Raw genomic sequence first — 21622 nt, forward strand, 5'->3', positions numbered from 1 at the left:
CAAACAACTGCCCGCACAAGGCTTCATGGTCATTGTAGTCTTTCTCGGGGTAAACACACGTATAAAGCGGGTGTCTTTTTTTCGTAAAAGCGAAAATCCTCTGGTTAGCGAAAACAGGTACTAATGTAGGTCTTTCGTAACAACGAGCTGTCGTAAAGCGAACGTTCGAAAAACGGGGGCCACCTGTACAGGTTGCTCCATGAAGGGATTTAAATACAAATGCAACATGATAATGCTGTGAAAGATTACTGAATTACCCACATTGCCAGCATGCTTAATCTGTTAAAAGCAGTGTGTTTTCAACAGATGTGTGAAAATGGTCAATCCTTAGTTGCATTTTACCAATTTACTTATAAAAGTGGTCATGGTAGAAAGAGCAGCAGAGATTTGTACAGGTAAACAATTGATCAATTTATTATGTTTTGTATTTTGATTACTTAGGTGGATAGACATCTACGTAAATTAGACCAAGAACTTGCGAAATTTAAAATGGAGCTTGAAGCTGATAATGCTGGTATTACAGAAATATTAGAAAGAAGTAAGTACATTAAACAATATGATCTCAAACACTAAGGTAGAGATTAATGATAATTTTGATGGCATCCACAAGAATGTGACTAATCCCAAGTTTTATTTTAATCCAAAATTGCTCCTGTCAGTGTTTGTGCTTTCCAGGTCTACATCTAGCATCTAACACCTTCAACTTTATCAACTAATACTATCAACTTCTTTGATCATACAATTCAAACTACCAGAAGTTCAAAGTATATATATGATCAAAGTATTTACGTATACATTATACAACCTTGAGATTCTTCTCCTAACCGGCAGCCATAAAACAAAGAAACCTCCCAAAAAAGTGTGAAAAAAGACCGTCAAACACCCAATGTGCAGAGAAATAAAAGCAAATCATGCAAACAATAAACGCAAGCAAATGGTGTCCTGAATTGAAGTCCACAAAGTCAGTCCTCTCCATAGACCCTTAGATCAGCACAGAGCGGATCAGCAAAATGAAATGGCCTGTCCCTCGACTCGGGCCCCAACACTCTAACCTTTTCAATCTGGCCTGGCACTTAAATCATCCAAACATTAGGTTCAGTTGCTTTGATATGCTCTGGGCCTGGACCCACCGTCTCAATTTGGCCCGTATCCGACTTTTCCGATTCAGCCCGCCGCTTAAATTGATCTTCCTTGCTTTTGGCAACGTGCTTGGTGCCTCACCTCAACTTGGTTCTGCCACATCGAATTGCCTGGAAAAGTTGTTTGTGATGATTGTTTATCAGAAAAAGAGTGATTAACAAAGTATTTAGTTGTTTCCTTTGTTCCATTGGCCACCAGCCAGAAGTCGCTGACATTCACCAGTGCCATCTTAAATTGGAAATTTGAACTTGGATCATTTCGCTACCTTTTCTGATAGAAGTACATCTCTTTGTGAGGGGAATAGATATGGTAGATAGTCAAAGCCTTTTTCAAATACTGGAGGACATGGGTTTAAGTTGAGGGTGGAGGATGTTAAAAGGAGATTTTTTTTACACAGAGAGTGGTACGTGCCAGGAACACTGCCATGGGTGGGGTAGTTGAAGCAGATAAAATAATGACATTTAGAGCTTCTTAAAACATGAACAAGAAAGAAGGTATTCAGACCATGTGTAGGCAGATGTCATTTGTTTAGATTGGCATCATTGTCAGTGCAAGTATGTTTGGTGAAGAGCCTAATCCTGTACTATACTGTTCTACATACATTTTCCTTTCATCTCTTAAGGTTTTTGACTGTATCATCAACATTCAACTCTTTATTAAATCCAGATTTTAGGCATTATTATCACCGACAGGAAATAACCTACTTAGAGCCATCCTTAATTTCAACCTAACCCATGTAGTATGAATGAGGCATGATTTTGTTAAAGCTCACCTTCCTGCCAGCAGCATTTTAGTTTAGCATTTAATTTTTCTAGGCTGCATATTCCAGGAAACTAATTTGCATACAAACGACATTGCTTGATGACATCACTGGTGCCAACTTCAACTATGAGATATTTTGGCACTCTAAATGCAAAGAGCTATACAGTATTGCCTATAGTCTGGTCCAAAGAAATATAATGTAAAAAACTTAATATTTTAGTGTTTTTAAGTATATGAAAAGAATGAAATAAGTCAATTTTGATTGGCAAATTTATTAAACTTTCATAATGTTAAAATAAGTCAAGCTTTTTGTTGACCAAAATAAATTTGCATATTGGATGAGTTTGCTGCTTAATTAAAATATTTAGAAATGTCAAGTACTCCCATTTACTTCATAGTTATTCCCATGGTGGCTTACTTAGCTTGTCAGTTAATAGCACTATCATGTTGAAGTCAGACTATTATAAATTGTTATTAACAGGTATGTCAAATAAAGGATTATGACTGATATTGCCAGTTCTGTATCACTTTCATTAAAATATGCCTGTCTGAATGTTTTACCTTACTCTTGGTAAACTGTAATGGTAATTGTACATACTACTTATATTTCTGTTAAATGATAAATTGAGAAATGTTAAATGGTAACTTGGTAAAGCTGAAGTTTACTAAAATAAGTTTTTTATGTAGCTAGGATCATATAACCTGAAATGATATTAGATTGCAGATTTACCTGGAGCTATAAGGGAAAAATTATTTGTAGTTAAGGAATTCTTTAACTGGTTAATATTTTCTGTTTCCCTTTCAGGATCATTGGAATTGGACAATCCACCTCAGCCAGTTAATAACCACCATGCTCATTCACACACTCCACTCGAAAGTAAGTGCGGAGTAGTGGCTTTTAAAACTACTTTTTGGGCTGATTTTACTTCATACAGAAAAACTGCAAATTTAATGTAGCATAGTAGCATCATGCACCCTAAGGCTGGTAGCTTTACCTAATCTGGGATTATTTGTTATAGAAATTGAGACAACATTCACATGGATCAGTATTCCATTCCTCAATAGTAAATACCTGACTTTGTAGAGAATTCCAAAGTGTCATCGGAGGAAAGTAATGGTCAAAATTTAGTGTGGTTAGTGTTAATTTCTTGCAATTAATCTTTTAGAACTCTTGTAATACCCAAGGGATCATCCACACTTGCTATTACAAAGTTAGGTCTCTACCAGCCTGCGCTGAAGAATTTTGTATTTGATGATACAAAATTTGTTGATGTGAATTCAGAGTTAGCTACTGAGTTTAAAAAGTGCAAGTAAATAGCTTCCATTAAACAAATCTGGTAACACGCATTTGATTTATTTTGTGACATTTTGCAGAACGGAAATATAACCCATCTACGCATCATTCTGTGGACCACATTCCTGAGAAGAAATTCAAATCAGAAGCTCTTTTATCAACACTTACATCGGATGCTTCAAAAGAAAATACACCAGGTGATTTGAATTGTTTATCAGCTAAGCTAATACCTTCCTTTTAGGCATAAACATTTTACGACCTTTACAGTTCTTGACAGTGCATGATTCTAAGTAGTTAATGAAAAGATCTTAGGTTGGATGACCTGACTCTCATATTATAACTACTACTATTTATTTTAGTCTCTGGGTGAGCGGTTCAGCAGACTTGCTTTCTACTCGTTCATGAGGCATGTCACTCATCTTGCCTTACAAGACCATTAGATCATTGGACCATTGGTCACAAGGCCATTGGAGCAGAATTGGGATTCAGCCCATCGAGTCTGCTCTGCCATTTGATCATGTTTGATTTTGTTATTCCCTCTGAACCCTATTCTCCTGCCTTCTCCCAGTAACTTTTGACACCCATTCTAATCAAGAACTTACTCTGCTTAAGTATACCCAATGACTTGGCTTCCATGGCCATCTTTTGCAATGAATTCTATAGATACACCACCCTCTAGCTAAAGAAATTCCTTGTCATCTCAGTTTTAAAGGGCATCCTTTTATTCTGAGACTATCCCTTGGTCCTAGACTCTCTCACCACTGGAAACATTCTCTCTACATCCACTTTATCCTGGCCTTGTATTCAGTATGTTTAAATGAGATCATCCTTCTAAACTCCAATGAGCATAGCCTAGAGCCATCAAATGCTTTGCATGTTGATACTTTCAGTCTCAGTATCGCACTCATAAACCTGATCTGGGCTTTTTGCAATGCCAGCATATCCTTAGATATGGGGCCCAAATTGATCACAATACTCCAAACATACTCTGACCAATGCCTTATAAAGCCTCACCATTATATCCTTGTTTTTATATTCTAGCCCTCTCAAAATTAATGCTAACATTGCTTTTGCCTTTCTTACTGCTGACTCAATCTGTAAGGCAACCTTTAGAGAATCCTGCACTCAGACTCCCAAGTCTCTTTTTTCACCTCTCATTTTTGAATTCTCTCCCCATTTCGAAAAGTGTATGACCATACATTTCCCTGCACTGTGTTCCATCTGCCATTTTATTGCCTATTCTCCCAACCTATCCAAGTCTTTCTACAGACTCCCTGCTTCCTCAACATTATTTGCCCCTCCACCTTTCTTTGTATCATTTGCAATCTTGGCCACAAAACCATCAATTCTAAAATCCAGATCAACACATAGCTTGAAAAGTAGTGGACCCAAAATCAATCCCTGCGGAACACCTCCCTTGACTAGAGCAGTCAATCAGAAAAGGCCCCTTGTATTCCCACCCTTTGCCTTTTGACAGTCAGCCAATCTTTTATCCACATTAGTACCTTTCCTGTAACACCACAGATTCCTATCTTGTTTAGCAGCCTTGTGTGACTCCTACTGAGGACCTTCTGAAAATCCAAGAAAACAAAATCCACTGGCTATCCTTTGTCTTTCAACAGATTTGTCAGTGAAGGTCTCCCCTTAAGGAAATCATGCCGACTTCCACTATTTTATCATGTACTTCCAAGTACCCCGAAACTTCATACTTGGTAATAGACTAATATTTTGCCAACCTCTGAAGTCAGGCTAACTGGCCTATAAATTACTTCTTTTTTGCCTGCCTCCCTTCTTAGTAGTGTGACATATGCAGTTTTCCAGTTCTCCCGAAACATCCCTGGCCTCTAATGTTTCATGAAAGATTAGTACTAATCCTCAATCTCTTTGGCAGCATCCTTCAGAACCCAGGGGTAATTGTAACAGGTTGGTGTTATGCAGGATAATAATTTGCTCTTACAGAGATTTAATTTGTTTTAAGAAGTTACAGGTGAAGATATAGTTACTAATGTAGCAAAGATTAATTTAACTGAGAATTTGCCCGATTTTAAATCAGGCAAATGTCATGATAATCCAACAATATAAGATTTGTTCCACACTACCACCCAGTGGCTGGAGTCTAGAGCAGCATGCAAACTAATCTTAAGTGCATACTTCCACTCTCAATACTGGGCAGGCCATTTTCTCACAAAACATTACTTAGCAGAGAGGTAGGCACTAACTTTTTTTTAAAAATGTGAGTAATTGCTACAAAATCATCTATAATTCTGGCAAATATTGTAAGTAAAGAGCTTTTAATGAGAATTGAGAGACATTTTTCATATCAAAAATATTTTATTTTGTGTTTACTAAATTATTAAGAAATATGTGTACTGGATTGGTACCTTAATTGATGTCAAAGTACATCGTTCTTTAATGTTTAGACTGAAATTTCCACATTTATGAATCAAGCAAAATCTACTTGTATATTTCTGTACATTAAGAATACAGAGTTGCTGAGCAGGTTAAAGTTGTATAATTTACTTCAAGGAGAAAACCAAATTCAGAGTATTTGGTGTTAAATAGAGATATCAATTTCTTTCTGCCATGTAAATTAATATACAATTACATTAAGTTTGCAAACCCAGGAAATTAATTGCCTGGCCCAACTGAAAAATGATGTTTTTTTTCACCATATGGGTTTCCTCCTAAACCCCTCTTCATCTAACCCGGTCACCACACCCTTTCATGTGCTAATTTCAACTTCTTTTCAACCCTTTCAACTTCCTTTCATTGCTTCTATAAGATTCGTTCCAGCTATTCTTTGTTCAAACATACAGATTTCCATACCTACAGTGAAATTTTGCTAATTCCCTACTTGTAGTGTTGCTTATAATTAAGATATGATTACATAATCTTTATTTATATTTTCTGAAGTGCGTCTTTAGCAAATTTGATAGTAATATGAGGAATGATTTGTTTTCTTTCCATTCACATTTTGATCATTTATTTGCATTTATTTATTTATTTATATTTTCTTAATTATTTGGTATTATTCTTGTATTCTATAGCTTTCAAACTGTAATTTTAAGGAAATTCTAATCTTTTTATTTTGAGTAATACATTAAAGAACAATAAAATGGATTTGTTTCTGTTGTTTACTTCAAAGAATATGAATACTAATAACTGTTATTTGTCCATAAAATACTTGCCAAAAAACGTAATTGCTGGTCAGTAAGTTAAAAGGACCATAAAGTAACAGTTTGTCACTCTACCCTAGGTCTGCAGGAATTTCTGAAACAGAATAGAATGTGCTGCTTCCTTTAAAAATCAAAAGTGGGAGTGAATTTCTAAGCATTAGAATTATTTCTAGTATTAATGAAGTTTGAACCAAAATTGATTTGCTCTCTATTTCATGTTCTACTAAGGAATAGAAAAATGTCCTGGTCATTCTGTTCACATAAGGACTTTTAACAAAGTAAAACAGTGTTTTGCAAGTCTGTGATACAAGATATATTGTAGTTTTATTGATAGATTGATAGAATTTGTTCCTTTCCTATTTTTTTTGTTCTTTACAGGGTGCCGTAATAACAATTTAACATCAACATCTAACAGTGCCTACAATGTTAATTCATCACAACCCCTCAGCTCATACAATCTGACCTCATTATCTCCAGGAGCAGGACCAGGAGCTGTAGCTATTACTATGGCAGCAGCCCAGGCTGTTCAAGCCACAGCACAGGTAACAAATGATTTTTCATTGATAGACTGAAATTACCTGGTAATATAAAGAAGTTGTTTCTACCACACACATCTCTCTAATTATCCGATATGACCTATTATTTGTCCAGATAGGCTCATTGTGTCTGCCTGTTCCTGTCCCAATGAATTCATATTCTCATACTTTGACTCCATTCTATCCCCATTGGTTTAGTCCCTTCGCACCTGCATCCACGACAGTTCTCCAGCTCTCAATCTCCTCACTAACTTTAATATTCCTGGCCCTGGCTGCCTAATATTTCACCATGCATATCCAGTCCCAAAACACTTCTATCATCCATCAAGAAGACCTTAAAGCTCTCTGTTTCTTTCTCAATAAAAGTTCCAACCAGTTTCCCTCCACCACCACCCTCCTCCATCTGGCAGATCTGATCGTCACCCTCAACAGTTCTTCCTTCGGCTCCTCACACTTTCTCCAGATTCAAGGGATAGCCATATGCCCCAGCTGTGCCTGCCTTTTTGTTAGCTACACAGAACAGTCCCTGTTCCAAGCCTTCGCTGTTAATGCTCCCCAACTCTTTCTCCACTTCATTTACAACTGCATTCATGCATCCATGCTGAGCTCATTGATTTCATCTACTTTGCCCCCAACTTAAACCTTGCCATTAAATTCACTTGGTCCATTCTGATATTTCCCTCCCCTTTCTCAAACTGCTGATCGACATCTTTTATAAACCTAACAATTCCCAGTTATCTTGACTATACTTCTTCCTACCCAGTCACCTGTAAAAAATGCTATTTCTTTTTTTAGTTTCTTTGTCTCCATCGCAGCTGTTCCCAGGGCGTGGCTTTCCTTTCCAGGACATGAGATATGTCCTCAAGGAACATGGTTTCACTTCCTCCAAAATTGATGTTGCCCTCATCCACATTTCCTCCACTTCCTGAACATCTGCTCTCTCCCCATCTTCCCACCGCCTTAACAGTGATAGAGCTCCTCTTGTCCTTACCTACCAACCCATGAGCTTTTGCATCCGACACATCATTCTCTGTATCTTCCACTATCTCCAAAGGAATCATACCACCAAACATATTTTTACCTCTCCTTCCCCCCCCCCCCCCCCCCACAATCACCTCCACTTTCCACAAAGATCAATCCCTCTGTGATCCCCTTGTGCATTTGTCCCTTGCCCTAATTTCCATTCCGGCACATATCACTGCAAACAACAAAGTTCTACTCCTGCCTATTTACCTCCTCCCTCACCTCCATTCAAGGCACCAAACCGTCCTTCCATGTGAAGCAACACTTTACCTATGAACCTGCTGGGGTTGTCTATTGTGTCCGGTGCTTCTGATGTGGCATCCTTTACATTGGTGAGATCCATTGTAATTTGGGAGGATGCTTCATCAAGCACCTCTGCTCCTTCTTCTAGAAGCAGAACTTACCAATGATCAAACATTTTAATTATAACTCCTGTTCCTATTCTAACATGTTGTTCCATGGCCTTCTCTTGTGCCATGAAGAGGCCACCCTCTGGGTGGAGGAGCAACATGTTATATTCCTTCTGGCTCCAATCTGATGGCACGAATATTGATTTCTGCTTCTGGGAAAAAAAATTCCCTCCCTCTCCCTTCTATTCCCTGCTCTGGCCTCTTACCCCTTATCACCAGCCTTTCACCTCCCCCGGGATCCCTCCTTTCCTTTCTCCTATGGGTCCACTCATGTCTCCCGTTAGATTCCTTCCTTTCCTACTCACCTTGCTTCACCTATCACCTTCTAGCTGTCCTCCCCCTCCTCTACTTTTTTTATTCTGACGTCATCCCCCTTCCTTTCCAGTCCCAAAGAAGGATCTTGGCCCGAAACAACGATTCTTTATTCATTTCCAAAGATGCTGCCTACCCTGTTGAGTTCCTCCAGCATCTTGTGTGTGTGGCTTTGGATTTCCAGCATCTGCAGAATTTCTTGTGTTTACTCTTACATCAGAGATGTGTTTCTTTGTATTTTGCAATACTGTAGGAATTATCAAAGTTTCCATTAGATTTATCCCATAGTTAGTTGTTAGATGCTTCTATGACTTTGCTTGCAAGGCATTAACACCATTAACATCTTGGCTAGATGAACATCTCTTGACTCTCCCCAATACAAAACATACATATCAGAAGTGTGACAGGATATTCTTCAGTTGGTTTGCCACAGCTCCAACAACACTGAAGCTAGACATCAGTCAAAACAAAACAGTTTGCATGATTGATCCCTCTCCTACCAACTAATTGTTCACTCCCTCTACCACTAGCTACGATTTGTTCCAACTAATTACTCAAATTCATCTCTGACAGCACCTCTCAAACTCTTGGCCTTCCCCATCAAGGATGACCAGGAGAACAAGTACATGAGAGCACCACCATCTGCAAATATCCATTCAAAGTGTACACTCACAGAAGTACAAAAACTTGGTTAGACGCAATTGGATTACTGTGTGTGATTCTCACCAAGCTACAGGAGAACTGTGAGGAAGGCAGAGGGAGTGCAGAAAAAAATATCACGAGGATTGTTTTTTAGACAGAAAGGTTTGGCTTATAAGAAGAGACTGGATATGTTGCAACTGGTTTTTCCTCAAACAAAGGAGGCTGAGGGGGTGCCATGAAAAAGTTTTATAAAATTATATAGAGCACAGATAAAGTGGGTGATTACAGTATTTTTCCTCGGATAAAGGAGTCTAAAACTAAACGGGTTTAAGGTGAGATGGAAAAGATTTAAAACAGACTTCAGGAGTAACTTCATCACACAGAGGCTGGTGGGTACAGCATCTGCTGTCATAGAAAGTATTAGGGCAGATACAATTGTGACATTTGAAAGGTATTTGGACAGGTATATAGATAGGAAAGGATTATGAAAATATTGCCCAAATACAGACAAATGGGACTAGCTCAGGTAGGGATCTTGGTCAGCGTGGGCAAGTTGAAACAATTGGGCCTGTTTCTGTGTTGTATAATACTCTGACTCAACTCAATCCAAAAACACTACCCAATAGCTGTTTATTAGGGGGCTCTTCAGTGATTAAGGAACAAAACTCTCCACTACCAAAGATACTTGGGAATAGCCATTAAAGACTGACAGCCAATAAAGGCAAAGCAGCTCCTTTGCCTGTAAGTATTATTAAAAACAAATACAAACCTGTATCACAAGCCAAGGAAATAATTAACCAAGTTCCAATTCCTAAACTGCTACATACAGTGCCTATAAAAAGTATTCAACCCCCTTGGAAGCTTTCACGTTTTATTGTTTATACAATGTTGAATCACAGTGGATTTAATTTGGCTTTCTAACTTTGACTCGAGTCAGAATGTAAACAGATCTCTACAAGGTGACCTAAATTAATTACAAATATAAAACACAATAATTGATTGCATAAGTATCAATTATTGTCGAAGGGTCTCAGCCCAAAACGTTGACTGTACTCTTTTCCATAGATGCTGTCTGGTCTGCTGAGTTCCTTCAGCATTTTGTGTGTGTTGCTTGATTTCCAGCATCTACAGGTTTTCCTTGTTTGTGACTGACTGGTGCAGCCAATTGGTTTTGGAAGTCATATAATTAGTTAAACAGAGATATGTTTTTGGAAACCAGTGTGCAGTCAAGGTGTTTCAATTGATTGTTGTAAAAATAGACCTGTATCTGGAAGATCCAACTGCTGGTGAGTCAGTATCCTGGCAAAAACTGCACCATGAAGACAAAAGAACACTCCAAGCAACTCTGCAGGAAGGTTATTGAAAAGCACGAGTCAGGAGATGGATACAAGAAAATTTCCAAGACACTGAATATCTCTTGGAGTACAGTTAAGTCAATCATCAAGAAATGGAAAGAATATGGCACAGCTGTAAATCTGCAAGAGGAGCCCATCCTCAAAAACTGAGTGACCGTGAAAGAAGGGGACTAGTGAAGGAGACCATCAAGAGACCTATGACAGCTCTGGAGGAACTACAATCCTCAGTGGCTGAGATAGGAGAGACTGCACATACAACAACTGTTGTCCAGGTGCTTCACCAGTTACAGTTTTATGGGAGAGTGGCCAAGAGAAAGCCACTATTGGGAAAAAAAACTCTCATGATATCTCAAGAGTTTGCCAGAAGGCACGTGGGAGATTCTGAAGTCAACTGGAAGAAGGTTCTGTGGTCTGATGAAACCAAAATTTAGCTTTTTGGCCATAAGACTAAACACCATGCATAATAAAAAAACATACAACCGCTACTGTGAAATGTGGTGGCTGTATCATACTGTGAGGATGCTTCACTGCAGCAGGCCCTGGACAGTTTAGACCAGAAGACATAGGAGCAGAATTAGGCCATTTGGCCCATCGAGTCTGCTGCACCATTGAATCATGGCTGTTCCTTTTTTTTCCTCTTCCTCAATCCCATTTCCCGGCCTTCTCCCCATAACTTTTTATGCCATGTCCAATCAACAACCTATCAACCTCTGCCTGAAATACACCCAACAACCTGGCCACCAGAGCTGCACGTGGCAACAAATTCCACAAATTCACCACCTTCTGGGAAAAGAAATTTCTCCACATCTGTGTTTTGAATAGACGCCCCTCTATCCTGAGGCTGTGTGCTCTTGTCCTATACTCTCCCACCATGGGAAACATCCTTTCCATGTCTACTCTGTCTAGGCCTTTCAGCCTTTGAAAGGTTTCAATGAGATCCCCCCTCATCCTTCTAAATTCCAGCGAATACATACCCAGAGCCATCAAACGTTCCTTGTATGATAACCCTTTCATTCCTGGGATCATCCTTGTTCACCTCCTCTGGACCCTCTCCAATGCCAGCACATCTCTTCTAAGATGTGGAGGCCAAAATGGTACACAGTACTCAAGGTGAGGCCTCACTAGTGCCTTATAAAGCCTCAGCATCACATCCCTGCTCTTGTAAGGTAGAGGGTAAAATGAATGCAGCAGAATACAGGGAAGTCCTGGAGGAAAATCTGATGCAGTGTGCAAGAGAACTGCAACTTGGAGGAGATATGTTTTCCAGAAAGACCATGACCCCAAGCATGAAGCCAAAGCTACACCAGCATGGCTTAAAAAAAGAAAAGAATTTGTGTCCCGGAGTGGCCAACGAGTCCAGACCTCAATCCAATTGAGAATTTGTGGCTGGTCTTGAAAAGAGCTGTACACTCACGATCTCCATGTAATCTGATGGAGCTTGAACAGTTTTGTAAAGTAGAATGGGGAAAAATTGCAGTATCCAGATGTGCAAAGCTGGTAGCGACCTATCCACCCAGACTCAAGGTTGTAATTCCTGCCAGAGGTGTATCTACTAAATACTGACCTGAAGGGGGTAATTTTGCAATAAATTATTTTGTGTTTAATAATTGTAATAAATTTAGACCAATTTGTAGAAATTTGTTTTCACTTTGACACAAAAGAGTAGTTTCTGTTGATCAGTGTCAAAAAGCTAAATTAAGTCTCTGTGATTCAATGTTGTAAAACAATAAAACATGAAAATTTTCAAAGGGGGTGTGAATACTTTTTATAAGCACTGTATTTCAATTTTTCAACTCTTGCCTTATGTGTAGTATTAGTTACACAGATGTTAAATATTAGCGTGAATGTATTGTGATGGTGTGGTAACAATACTTTTAAGAATTATATATCTAAACACTTGTAAGTTGAATCATAAAGTGTTGTTAAATATTGAAAATCAATGATGCAGCTCTTATTATATTTGTATTTTATTTGCTTTTATTATAAGATGAAAGAGGGGAGAAGAACATCTACTATAAAGGCCACTTATGAAGCATTCAAAAATAACGATTTTCAGCTTACACGAGATTTCACTATTTCAAGAGAATCAACAGGTTATTCCTCAACACTAGCCTCAACACTTACACAGACATTACCTGCGTCAGCCACAGATTCACGCAGTGGTCGTAAAAATAAGTAAGTACTTCCATTATTGGTGAGTTTATTTTTATTTGGTTGCTATGATTTTACTTAATATGGTTCTGAATACTTTTACAAATTATTAACAATTAGCCAGTATAAACCACCTGCTAAAATAAATCCTAAAGTTTTGTTCATTTTATTAATAGATTTTGCAACTATAAGCATGTATATAATGCACATTTTTAATGCAATGACATAGCATCTTAGCCCATCACCCCTATAGGGACATAAGCCACTGAAGCCGCTGATCAGAGTTCTCTGTCCTGGGCCAGCCTTTCAAGATGTGCCCAGGTGTAGCCCATCTTCAAAGATCCTTTCACTCCCAGGGATGAGGTCTTCGGAGCTTCTGTAGCAGTAGGTTTTTATGGGATGAGGTTACTAGCCCCATGCCTTACTCTCCTCCTTTCGCATCCAGGTTTAAGACCATCCATGGCGGAGTAACTGCTAATTCAAGCTGAAGTAAAATTCTTCAGTGAATTCTTGTCATTGTTGTTGTATTCAGCCCAGACTGTAATTTCAGATTTTATTTATACTTTATCTATTTTGTAACAAGATTGCAGTAATTGAAAAATTATTGTGAGTAATACCTATTCTGTCTCTGTTGATGAAGGAATTCGCCAAATCATTTAAAAATTATTGGCAGAAGTTTGCTTTGTCTCTGGGTTTGATAAGTTGTCAAAAATTAAGAAGGAATGAAAAACAATTTGAAAATCAAGAAAGCCTGCACGAGTTTCAAATTTAACCTAAAAATAAAAAATGCTGGGAACATTCAACAGGTCAGGCAGCATCTGTGGAAAACAGAAGCAGTTAACATTTTAGGCCAAAGAACCTTTATCAGAACCTTCAGTATTTTTGTTGAAACTCAGGGCTGAGTAAGGTTTAGCTTATGAATTAAACTTCTTAAAAATCTAATTTCTAGGGTTATGTATGTTTGCAGTTCATGCATAATGTAAGAACAAACTATTTGAATCTGATATAATTTGTTCGTATTGAAAATTTATTTTAAAATTATATTCATTTCTTACTTGCTCATATTTAAACACAACAAAAAAACCTCTTTCCAATATTTTTATTAGTTTCTACATAGAATACAGAGCACAAGAAAGTGTATATAAAAGGTCAAAAAGGAAAAAAAAGCTACCAATTACATTATATCTGTTCATAATAACAATCTCATTACCCCATATTCATGCAAATTAATCATTAGTTATATTGAAATATACTAATTTATTACAAGAATAAGAATCTAACCCCTATCAAGACTGAAACTGTTCATTAAGAAAAGAAGGTAAAATACTTCTCATATAATAAAAATTAATAATAGCCAACATCTGAGTTTAAACAACGAATTGAAGGTTTTGAAAATAATTCAGAAAAGGTCCTGACAATGACAAAAAACCTCTAAGCTGAAACTTTCACTTGTAAATTGTGACTGTGGTTTTCTGCTTATGTTTTGTTTCTTTATTTTTAGTTCAATGTGAGGTAATCTTGCTGAAGTGTGAGCTTATGTTTAGGACTTGTACCTTTCCTGTAGTTGACTGTCTACTTGAAGTTGTTTGCTTTTGATAATTTTGATACTTATATAGCAGGGGGAATGGCAAAGAAGCAAAATACTTTTTACACCAAAAAGTTCTTCATTGATAAAGAAAAATAGAGGTGGAGTAGTTTTTCACACTTTTTATCAGTCCTGAACTGAGCACCATTCAAGAAGTGTGAACCAAACTACAAAGAGCTGAGGCCTTTAACTTGCGCCTTGAGCCTTGATATTATTGGGAAAGCTGCCAACACCATTTGCACTTTCCATACCAAGAATGTTAATGAACAGTTAATATTTGACAAATCAAGATATGTAACCTAATAATCTTTGTGGGAGTATTGGTCTATTGTAACAATTTTGCGATCAATTATTGAATCACTTGTAGAATTAAAAAAAATAGCAATATCCTGATAAACCTAATACCTCTGCAGGTCATAGCATTATATGATTTTGGCTTCAGAAGGGACAGGATACCTTGCTTACAGTATAAATATTATTAAAATGCATTTGACAACATTCGAATTGCTTTTGATTAGGCCAGATTATACGAAGCAAATGCTAATGGGGTACATAAACATTACAGATAATTTACAAAGCTGTTTACACTTGAACAAATAAGGCAGTGTTAGAATGCAGAGAAATGGTCAAAAGTTACAGTAGTAGAAACCATTAAGGGTAATAAACAAGCACCAGTCTTCAATCTACTACTTCTGTATCTTACATTCACATTAAAGTTATATTGGAGGCTTATAATATGATATGTAACAAGTTGCAATGGAAATGACAAGAGTAGCTGTATCAACAAGGCTGCTATCTACTAGGTTGACAACTGTACTTTATTGGCACCTTAAACAGCCCACAGCCACTTGACGTAACAAGTTCTTCTTGATGTAATTAGTTTTTAAAACTAATCCCAGTATTTGCACATAGCAGTTTTGAAACCGATGACAATAATTGAAATATGCTTCAAGAGGATGTAGTACTTATAAAAGAACAAGGATGGAAATCACAATATATATTGTGAGTTCAGTACTGTATTAAAAATAGACATGTATTGATTATACTAGAATGTTACTTCTGGAAAATCATTGTGTGTTATAATGGGTAGAATTGGAAAAAATGCAAGCTGTTAGAAGATCAGAAGCACTAGCACGTTACTCTGAGATTCATATTGGTTAAAACAAATGCAAGATGCTATGCTAAGACTTGGAAGATTGTAAGGAGTGTGATGAATTGCGTTCCAGACCTAAAAATACTTAGCAGTATATTAGGTGGAAGACAGCAGGATATTTTCTAAAGGAACCTAAACAAGTCATGGGTGGCTCTTTGGATAAACAAATATTTGATGTTAATGGGTCAGACACCTTTTGGAAAAGTTTTTTCTTGTGTGTATTCATCTAAAGGGATAAGAATTTAAGAAACAGAAAACTTCATGGGCATACTTCAAATTCAAGTGTTAGTGTTGGATGATGGTCCAAGTAAAGGACCACAAAGATGTTGGGACCATCCATATCAATACAGGCACTTTGCCTACTGGAATGGCTGCAACCTAATTGCTATACTACCTCTACCAACCTGGCTTCAAAACAAGCATCAGTGGCAGTCTTGCATCAGAAAATCAGTGTTGAAATCCTGTACTACACATACCGCTCTTCCCATACAGTGCCTCACAAATAACCTGCCAACTCTGAGACAAGAGGAGCCACAGAAGTCCACAGCTTATTGGCTTCTCTAAAGTTTGCAATAATTAGTACCTGTGATGAGAAGTTTGACTCAATCAAAGAACTAAGTCTAGTTTGCTGAGAATGATAAGGTTGTTGAGGAACTAGTTGCAAACAAGGTGGTCCAGATTGAAATTGCACTGTCACTTAGGTGAAAGAAAAAGGTGTACATGCACCTGAAGGGAGAGGCTCAGTAAAAAAAAAAAGTGACCTAAAGAACTGATGGTGGTGGAGACAACAGAAGACTGAGCAATGACAGCCATAATGTGTATCATGGTGCTGATGATCAGCATTGTAAAAGCCATTTAAGGCCCAAACATTCAAGGCTTTATTCTAAGAACCATGAACAGGATTGAACTCATCAGCGACAGAGAAGCAGTCAACTGTCATTAGAAGAAAAAACCTCAAAGATCTCTCAGCCTCAGCTCTGTCCTTGGTGTGAATGCTCTTCACAACATTGTGTTTGCTATATTTTCTAGCCAGTCTTTCAGTCCTGACAAGAAGAAAGCCAAATATTGACATAAAAAACAAAGCCTCTGAAGTAGATAGTATCCCAGTTGAAATTCTAAAATTCAGCAGTGAATCTTGAGTCACAAATTCACAATTTTGGTGTCTACATCTGAGAAGAACATGTACTATAGGGCCTCCAAGATGCCATAATCAAGACTGTCTTTAAGAGAAAAGTGTATAGAGGGCTAAAGCATTGATTCCATCCATCTGGAAGTTCAGTGAACATGACCTCCACATGACAATGCCAGCAAAATGCAGGGAGAGCACTTAATACAATAACTCCTTTGACTTAAGTAAGTATTTTGATTCCATCAATTGGGATCAATTTCAGAACACCCATCTTAAATTTAGCTGCCCAGAGGAAGTTATCTCCAACTTACTTCTGTTTAATGAAGGTATGAACCCCTTGATACTTACTAATTGATCTGCACAGAACCAGTTTCTTTGAAAACTGATGTCAAACAAGGTTGATCATTGCCCGGCATTTTTCTCAACAAATCTTCTCACTGGCATGAAGTTAATCTTAAAAATGAATAGGAAACTGTACAACATACAGCAGGTGCTGCCCAGAACCAGGTTGACCCAATACTCAAGAGCTAGTGTGTCATATAGACAACACTAACTTGCCCAAATCTGGAAGCTGAGCTACCAGACACTGTCAACTTGTTCGCCAAAGGATAAAGCATGACTCAGGATCCAGAAATGAAAGTTCTGTATCAATTTGCTCCTACTGCATTATTCTGACTCCAGCAAAGAAAGGTTAACAGCAAGACCCTGGAAAACTTGGATTATTTCAAGAGTTACCTGAGTGGCATGATAGTACAAATGCTTTACAGTGGCAGCGATCAGCAATTAGGGGTTGTTTCTTGTGGCTCTCTAAAGAGGTTGTACATTCTCCCCATGACAGCGTGGATTTCCTGTAGGTGCTGCCGGGTCCTTCTACATTCCAAAGACGTTACAGGTTAGCGTTAGTGACTTGTGGACATACTATGTAGGCGCCAGAAGTGTGGTGACACTTGTAGGCTGCCCCCAGCTCAATCTTTGGACTGTGTTGGTTGTTGATGCAAAAACGACACATTTCACTTTATACTTTGATGTACACATGATGAGTAAAGCTAATCTTTAACCTTTACCTCCCATCATATGCAGACATCATTGATTGAAATTGACGACTATATTTAATGCATCACCACAACCAATGATTGGTTGAGGGTGAAGATATGAGAAAAAGATCTCAGACCTGGCAGAAAACTTTTGGTCTACCAAGCACTACTATAAGCTTCTAAGATCTGGGCCACCCATATTACATACCTCAAGGCACAGGAAAAGTTATATCAATGCTGTCTACAAAATTCTTCTAATTTACTAGAAATGTATGTGAGCCAACATCAGTGTCCTCTCCCCAGCAAAATCCTAAGCACCAGCTGCATTCTTTTAACTTTGTTGGGCAGGCCATATTGTTTGCTTGTCTGAGCTTCATGAAGCAGACACTCTACTTGAAATTCAGACATGGGAAGAGTCAAGTCAAGTCACTTTTATTGTCATTTTGACCATAACTGCTGGTACAGTACATAGTAAAAAATGAGACAATGTTTTTCAGGACCATGGTGTTACATGACACAGTACAAAAACTAGACTGAACTACGTAAAAAAACAACACAGAGAAAACTACACTAGACTACAGACCTACACAGGACTGCGTAAAGTGCACAAAACAGTGCAGGCATTACAATAAATAATAAACAGGACAATAGGGCAAGGTGTCAGTCCAGCCTCTGGGTATTGAGGAGTCTGATAGCTTGGGGGAAGAAACTGTTACATAGTCTGGTCGTGAGAGCCCGAATGCTTCGGAGCATTTTCCCAGACGGCAGGAGGGAGAAGAGATTGTATGAGGGGTGCATGGGGTCCTTCATAATGCTATTTCCTTTGCGGATGCAGCGTGTAGTGTAAATGTCTGTGATGGTGGGAAGAGAGACCCGATGATCTTCTCAACTGACCTCACTATCCGCTGCAGGGTCTTGCGATCCGAGATGGTGCAATTTCTGAACCAGGCAGAGATACAGCTGCTCAGGATGCTCTCAATACAACCCCTGTATAATGTGATGAGGATGAGGGGTGGGAGATGGACTTTCCTCAGCCTTCGCAGAAAGTAGAGATGCTGCTGGGCTTTCTTTGCTATGGAGCTGGTGTTGAGGGACCAGGTGAGATTCTCTGCCAGGTGAACACCCAGAAATTATGGTGCTCTTAACGATCTCTATCAAGGAGCCGTCGATGTTCAGCGGAGAGTGGTCGCTCCGTGCCCTCCTGAAGTCAACAACCATCTCTTTTGTTCACATTCGGAGACAGGTTGTTGGCTCTGCACCAGTCCGTTAGCTGCTGCACCTCCTCTCTGTAAGCTGACTCGTCGTTCTTGCTGATGAGACCTACCACGGTGGTGTCATCGGCGATCTTGATGATGTGGTTCGAGCTGTGTGTTGCAGCACAGTCGTGGGTCAGCAGAGTGAACAGTAGTGGACTGAGCACATAGCCCTGGGGGGCCCCCATGCTCAGTGTGATGGTGTTGGAGATGCTGCTCCTCATCCGGACTGACTGAGGTCTCCCAATCAGGAAGTCTAGGATCCAGTTGCAGAGGAAGGTGTTCAGGCCCAGTAGGCTCAGCTTTCCAATCAGTTTCTGAGGGATGACTGTGTTGAATGCTGAACTGAAGTCTGTGAATAGCATCCGAACGTATGTGTGTTTTGTGTCCAGGTGGGTTAGGGCCAGGTGGAGGGTGATGGCAATGGCGTCATCTGTTGAGCAGTTGGGACGGTACACAAACTGCAGGGGGTCCAGTGAGGGGGTCAGCAGGGTCTCGATATGCCTCATGACGAGCCTCGAAGCACTTCATGATGATGGATGTGAGTGCAACCGGACGGTAGTCATTTAGGCAGGACACTGAAGACTTCTTCGGCACGGGACGATGGTTGCGGCCTTGACGCACGTTGGAATGGTAGCACTGCTCAGGGAGATATTGAAGATGTTGCTAGCTGGTCTGCACATCCTCCTAGCACTCTACCAGTGATGTTGTCTGGCCCAGCAGCCTTCTGTGGGTAGACCCTGCGCAGGGTTCTTCTCACATCGGCCACGGTGAGACACAGCACCTGGTCATTTGTAGGAGGGGTGGACTTCCTCGCCGCCACATCATTTTCCGTCTCAAAACGGGCGTAGAAGTTATTCAGCACATCTGAGAGGGAGGCATCACCTGCACAGTCAGGTGATGTTGTCCTGTAATTGGTGATGTCCTGGATGCCCTTCCACATGTGCCACATGTTGCTGCTGTCCTGGAAGTGGGTGTGGATTAGCTGGGTGTGTGCACGCTTTGCCCCTCTGATGGCTCGGGACAGTTTGTCCCTTGCTGTTGTTAGGGCTGCCTTGTCGCCTGCTCTGAAGGTGGAGTCGCTGGTCCTCAGCAGCGTGCGCACCTCCGGGGTCATCCATGGCTTCTGGTTAGCGTGTATATTGATGGTCTTGGACAGAGTAACATCAGTGCACTTGTTGATGTAGCTGGTCACTGATGCTGTGTACTCCTGTAAGTTGGTAGAGTCACCATCGGTTGCAGCCTCCCTGAACATGTGCCAGTTAGTGTGCTCAAAGCAGTCTTGAAGAGCAGAGATGGCTCCTGCTGGCCAGGTTTTCACCTGCTTCTGAACTGGTCTGGAGTGCCTGATGAGCAGTCTGTATGCTGGGATTAGCATAACAGAGATGTGGTCTGGGTAACTGAGGTTTGGGCGGGGCTCTGCCCAGTACGTGTGGGGATGTTTGTATAAGCAAGGTCCAACGTGTTCTCCCCTGTCTTTGCAAAGTCCACATACTGATGGATTTGGGGAGTACTGACTTAAAGTTTGCGTGGTTAAAATCACCGGCGACAATAAACTGTCCATCAGGGTGTGCGTTCTGCACACTAAAAGAGAAAACTAGAGTGGAGAGGAAGTTCAAGGCTTCGGCTCATGACAGCTCAAAAAGGAGAAGAGCATTTGCAAACTGAAAACTTTGAGGCCATGCATTGGAAAAATGTCACTCTCAATCCCATGGAACTGCAAATGTAAAATTTACCAGCAATACCAACATCCAAACACTAGTGACAACTCTCCATTCCTCCCCCCCCCCCCCCAAACATTATCTCCTTTACTGCCATGTCAACCCCGTATTTCTACTTGTATGTGAAGATATGAATCAGGAGCTTGTATAGAACATATACAGTGCCTATAAAAAGTATTCACCCCCTTTGGAAGTTTTCATCTTTCATTGTTTTACAACATTAAATCACAGTGGGTTTAATTAGGCTTGTTTGATACTAAACAAAAAAGATTCTTTCATGTCAAACTGAAAACAGACCTCTACAAAGTGATCTAAATTAATTACAGATATAAAAACGATTGCATACGTATTCATCTCCTTTAAGTTAGTATTTAGTGGATGCGCCTTTGGCAGCAATTACAGCTTTTTGTCTGTGGATAGGTCTCTTATCAGCTTTGCACATCTGGGTGCTGTAATTTTTCCCTTTCTTCTTCACAAAATTGCTCAAGTTCTGTCAGAGTGCATGGGGAATGTGAGTGAACAGCCATTTTCCAGCCAAAAATTCTTAATTGGATTGAGGTCTGGACTCTGACTTGGCCACTCCAGGGTTTGTTGTTTTTAAGCCATTCCTGTGTAGTTTTGCTTCATGCTTCAGGTCATTGTCTTGCTGGAAAACAAATCTTCTCCCAAGTTGCAGTTCTCTTGCAAACTGCATCAGGTTTACCTCCAGGATTTTACCCTCTACCTTCACAAGCCTTCCAGGCCTGTTGCAGTGAAGCATTCCACAACATGATGCAGCCACCATCATGCTACACAATAGGGATGGTGTGTTTTTGATAATGTGCTGTGTTTTGCTTACGCCAATCTAAACGCTAGTTTGATGGCCAAAAAGCTAAATTTTGGTTTCATCAGACCATAGAACCTCCTTTCCGCTGACTTCAGGGTCTCCCACATACCTTCTGGCAAA

The 21622-nt window shown here is 39.5% G+C and overlaps 1 protein-coding gene across 1 annotated transcript in view; it reads left to right on the plus strand.

The window, feature by feature from the left end:
* The window catches only part of ing3 (inhibitor of growth family, member 3), a 42172-nt gene that overhangs the window by 16307 nt on the left and 4243 nt on the right, over window positions 1-21622 (plus strand). The window contains exons 5-9 of the mRNA XM_073059543.1: window positions 442-538; window positions 2708-2779; window positions 3277-3393; window positions 6751-6914; window positions 12638-12825. Coding sequence (XP_072915644.1) covers window positions 442-538; window positions 2708-2779; window positions 3277-3393; window positions 6751-6914; window positions 12638-12825 — 638 coding nt within the window. The remainder of the gene's footprint in view (window positions 1-441; window positions 539-2707; window positions 2780-3276; window positions 3394-6750; window positions 6915-12637; window positions 12826-21622) is intronic.

This window comes from Hemitrygon akajei, chromosome 10 (genome assembly GCF_048418815.1).
Source record: "Hemitrygon akajei chromosome 10, sHemAka1.3, whole genome shotgun sequence".
Taxonomy (NCBI): domain Eukaryota; kingdom Metazoa; phylum Chordata; class Chondrichthyes; order Myliobatiformes; family Dasyatidae; genus Hemitrygon; species Hemitrygon akajei.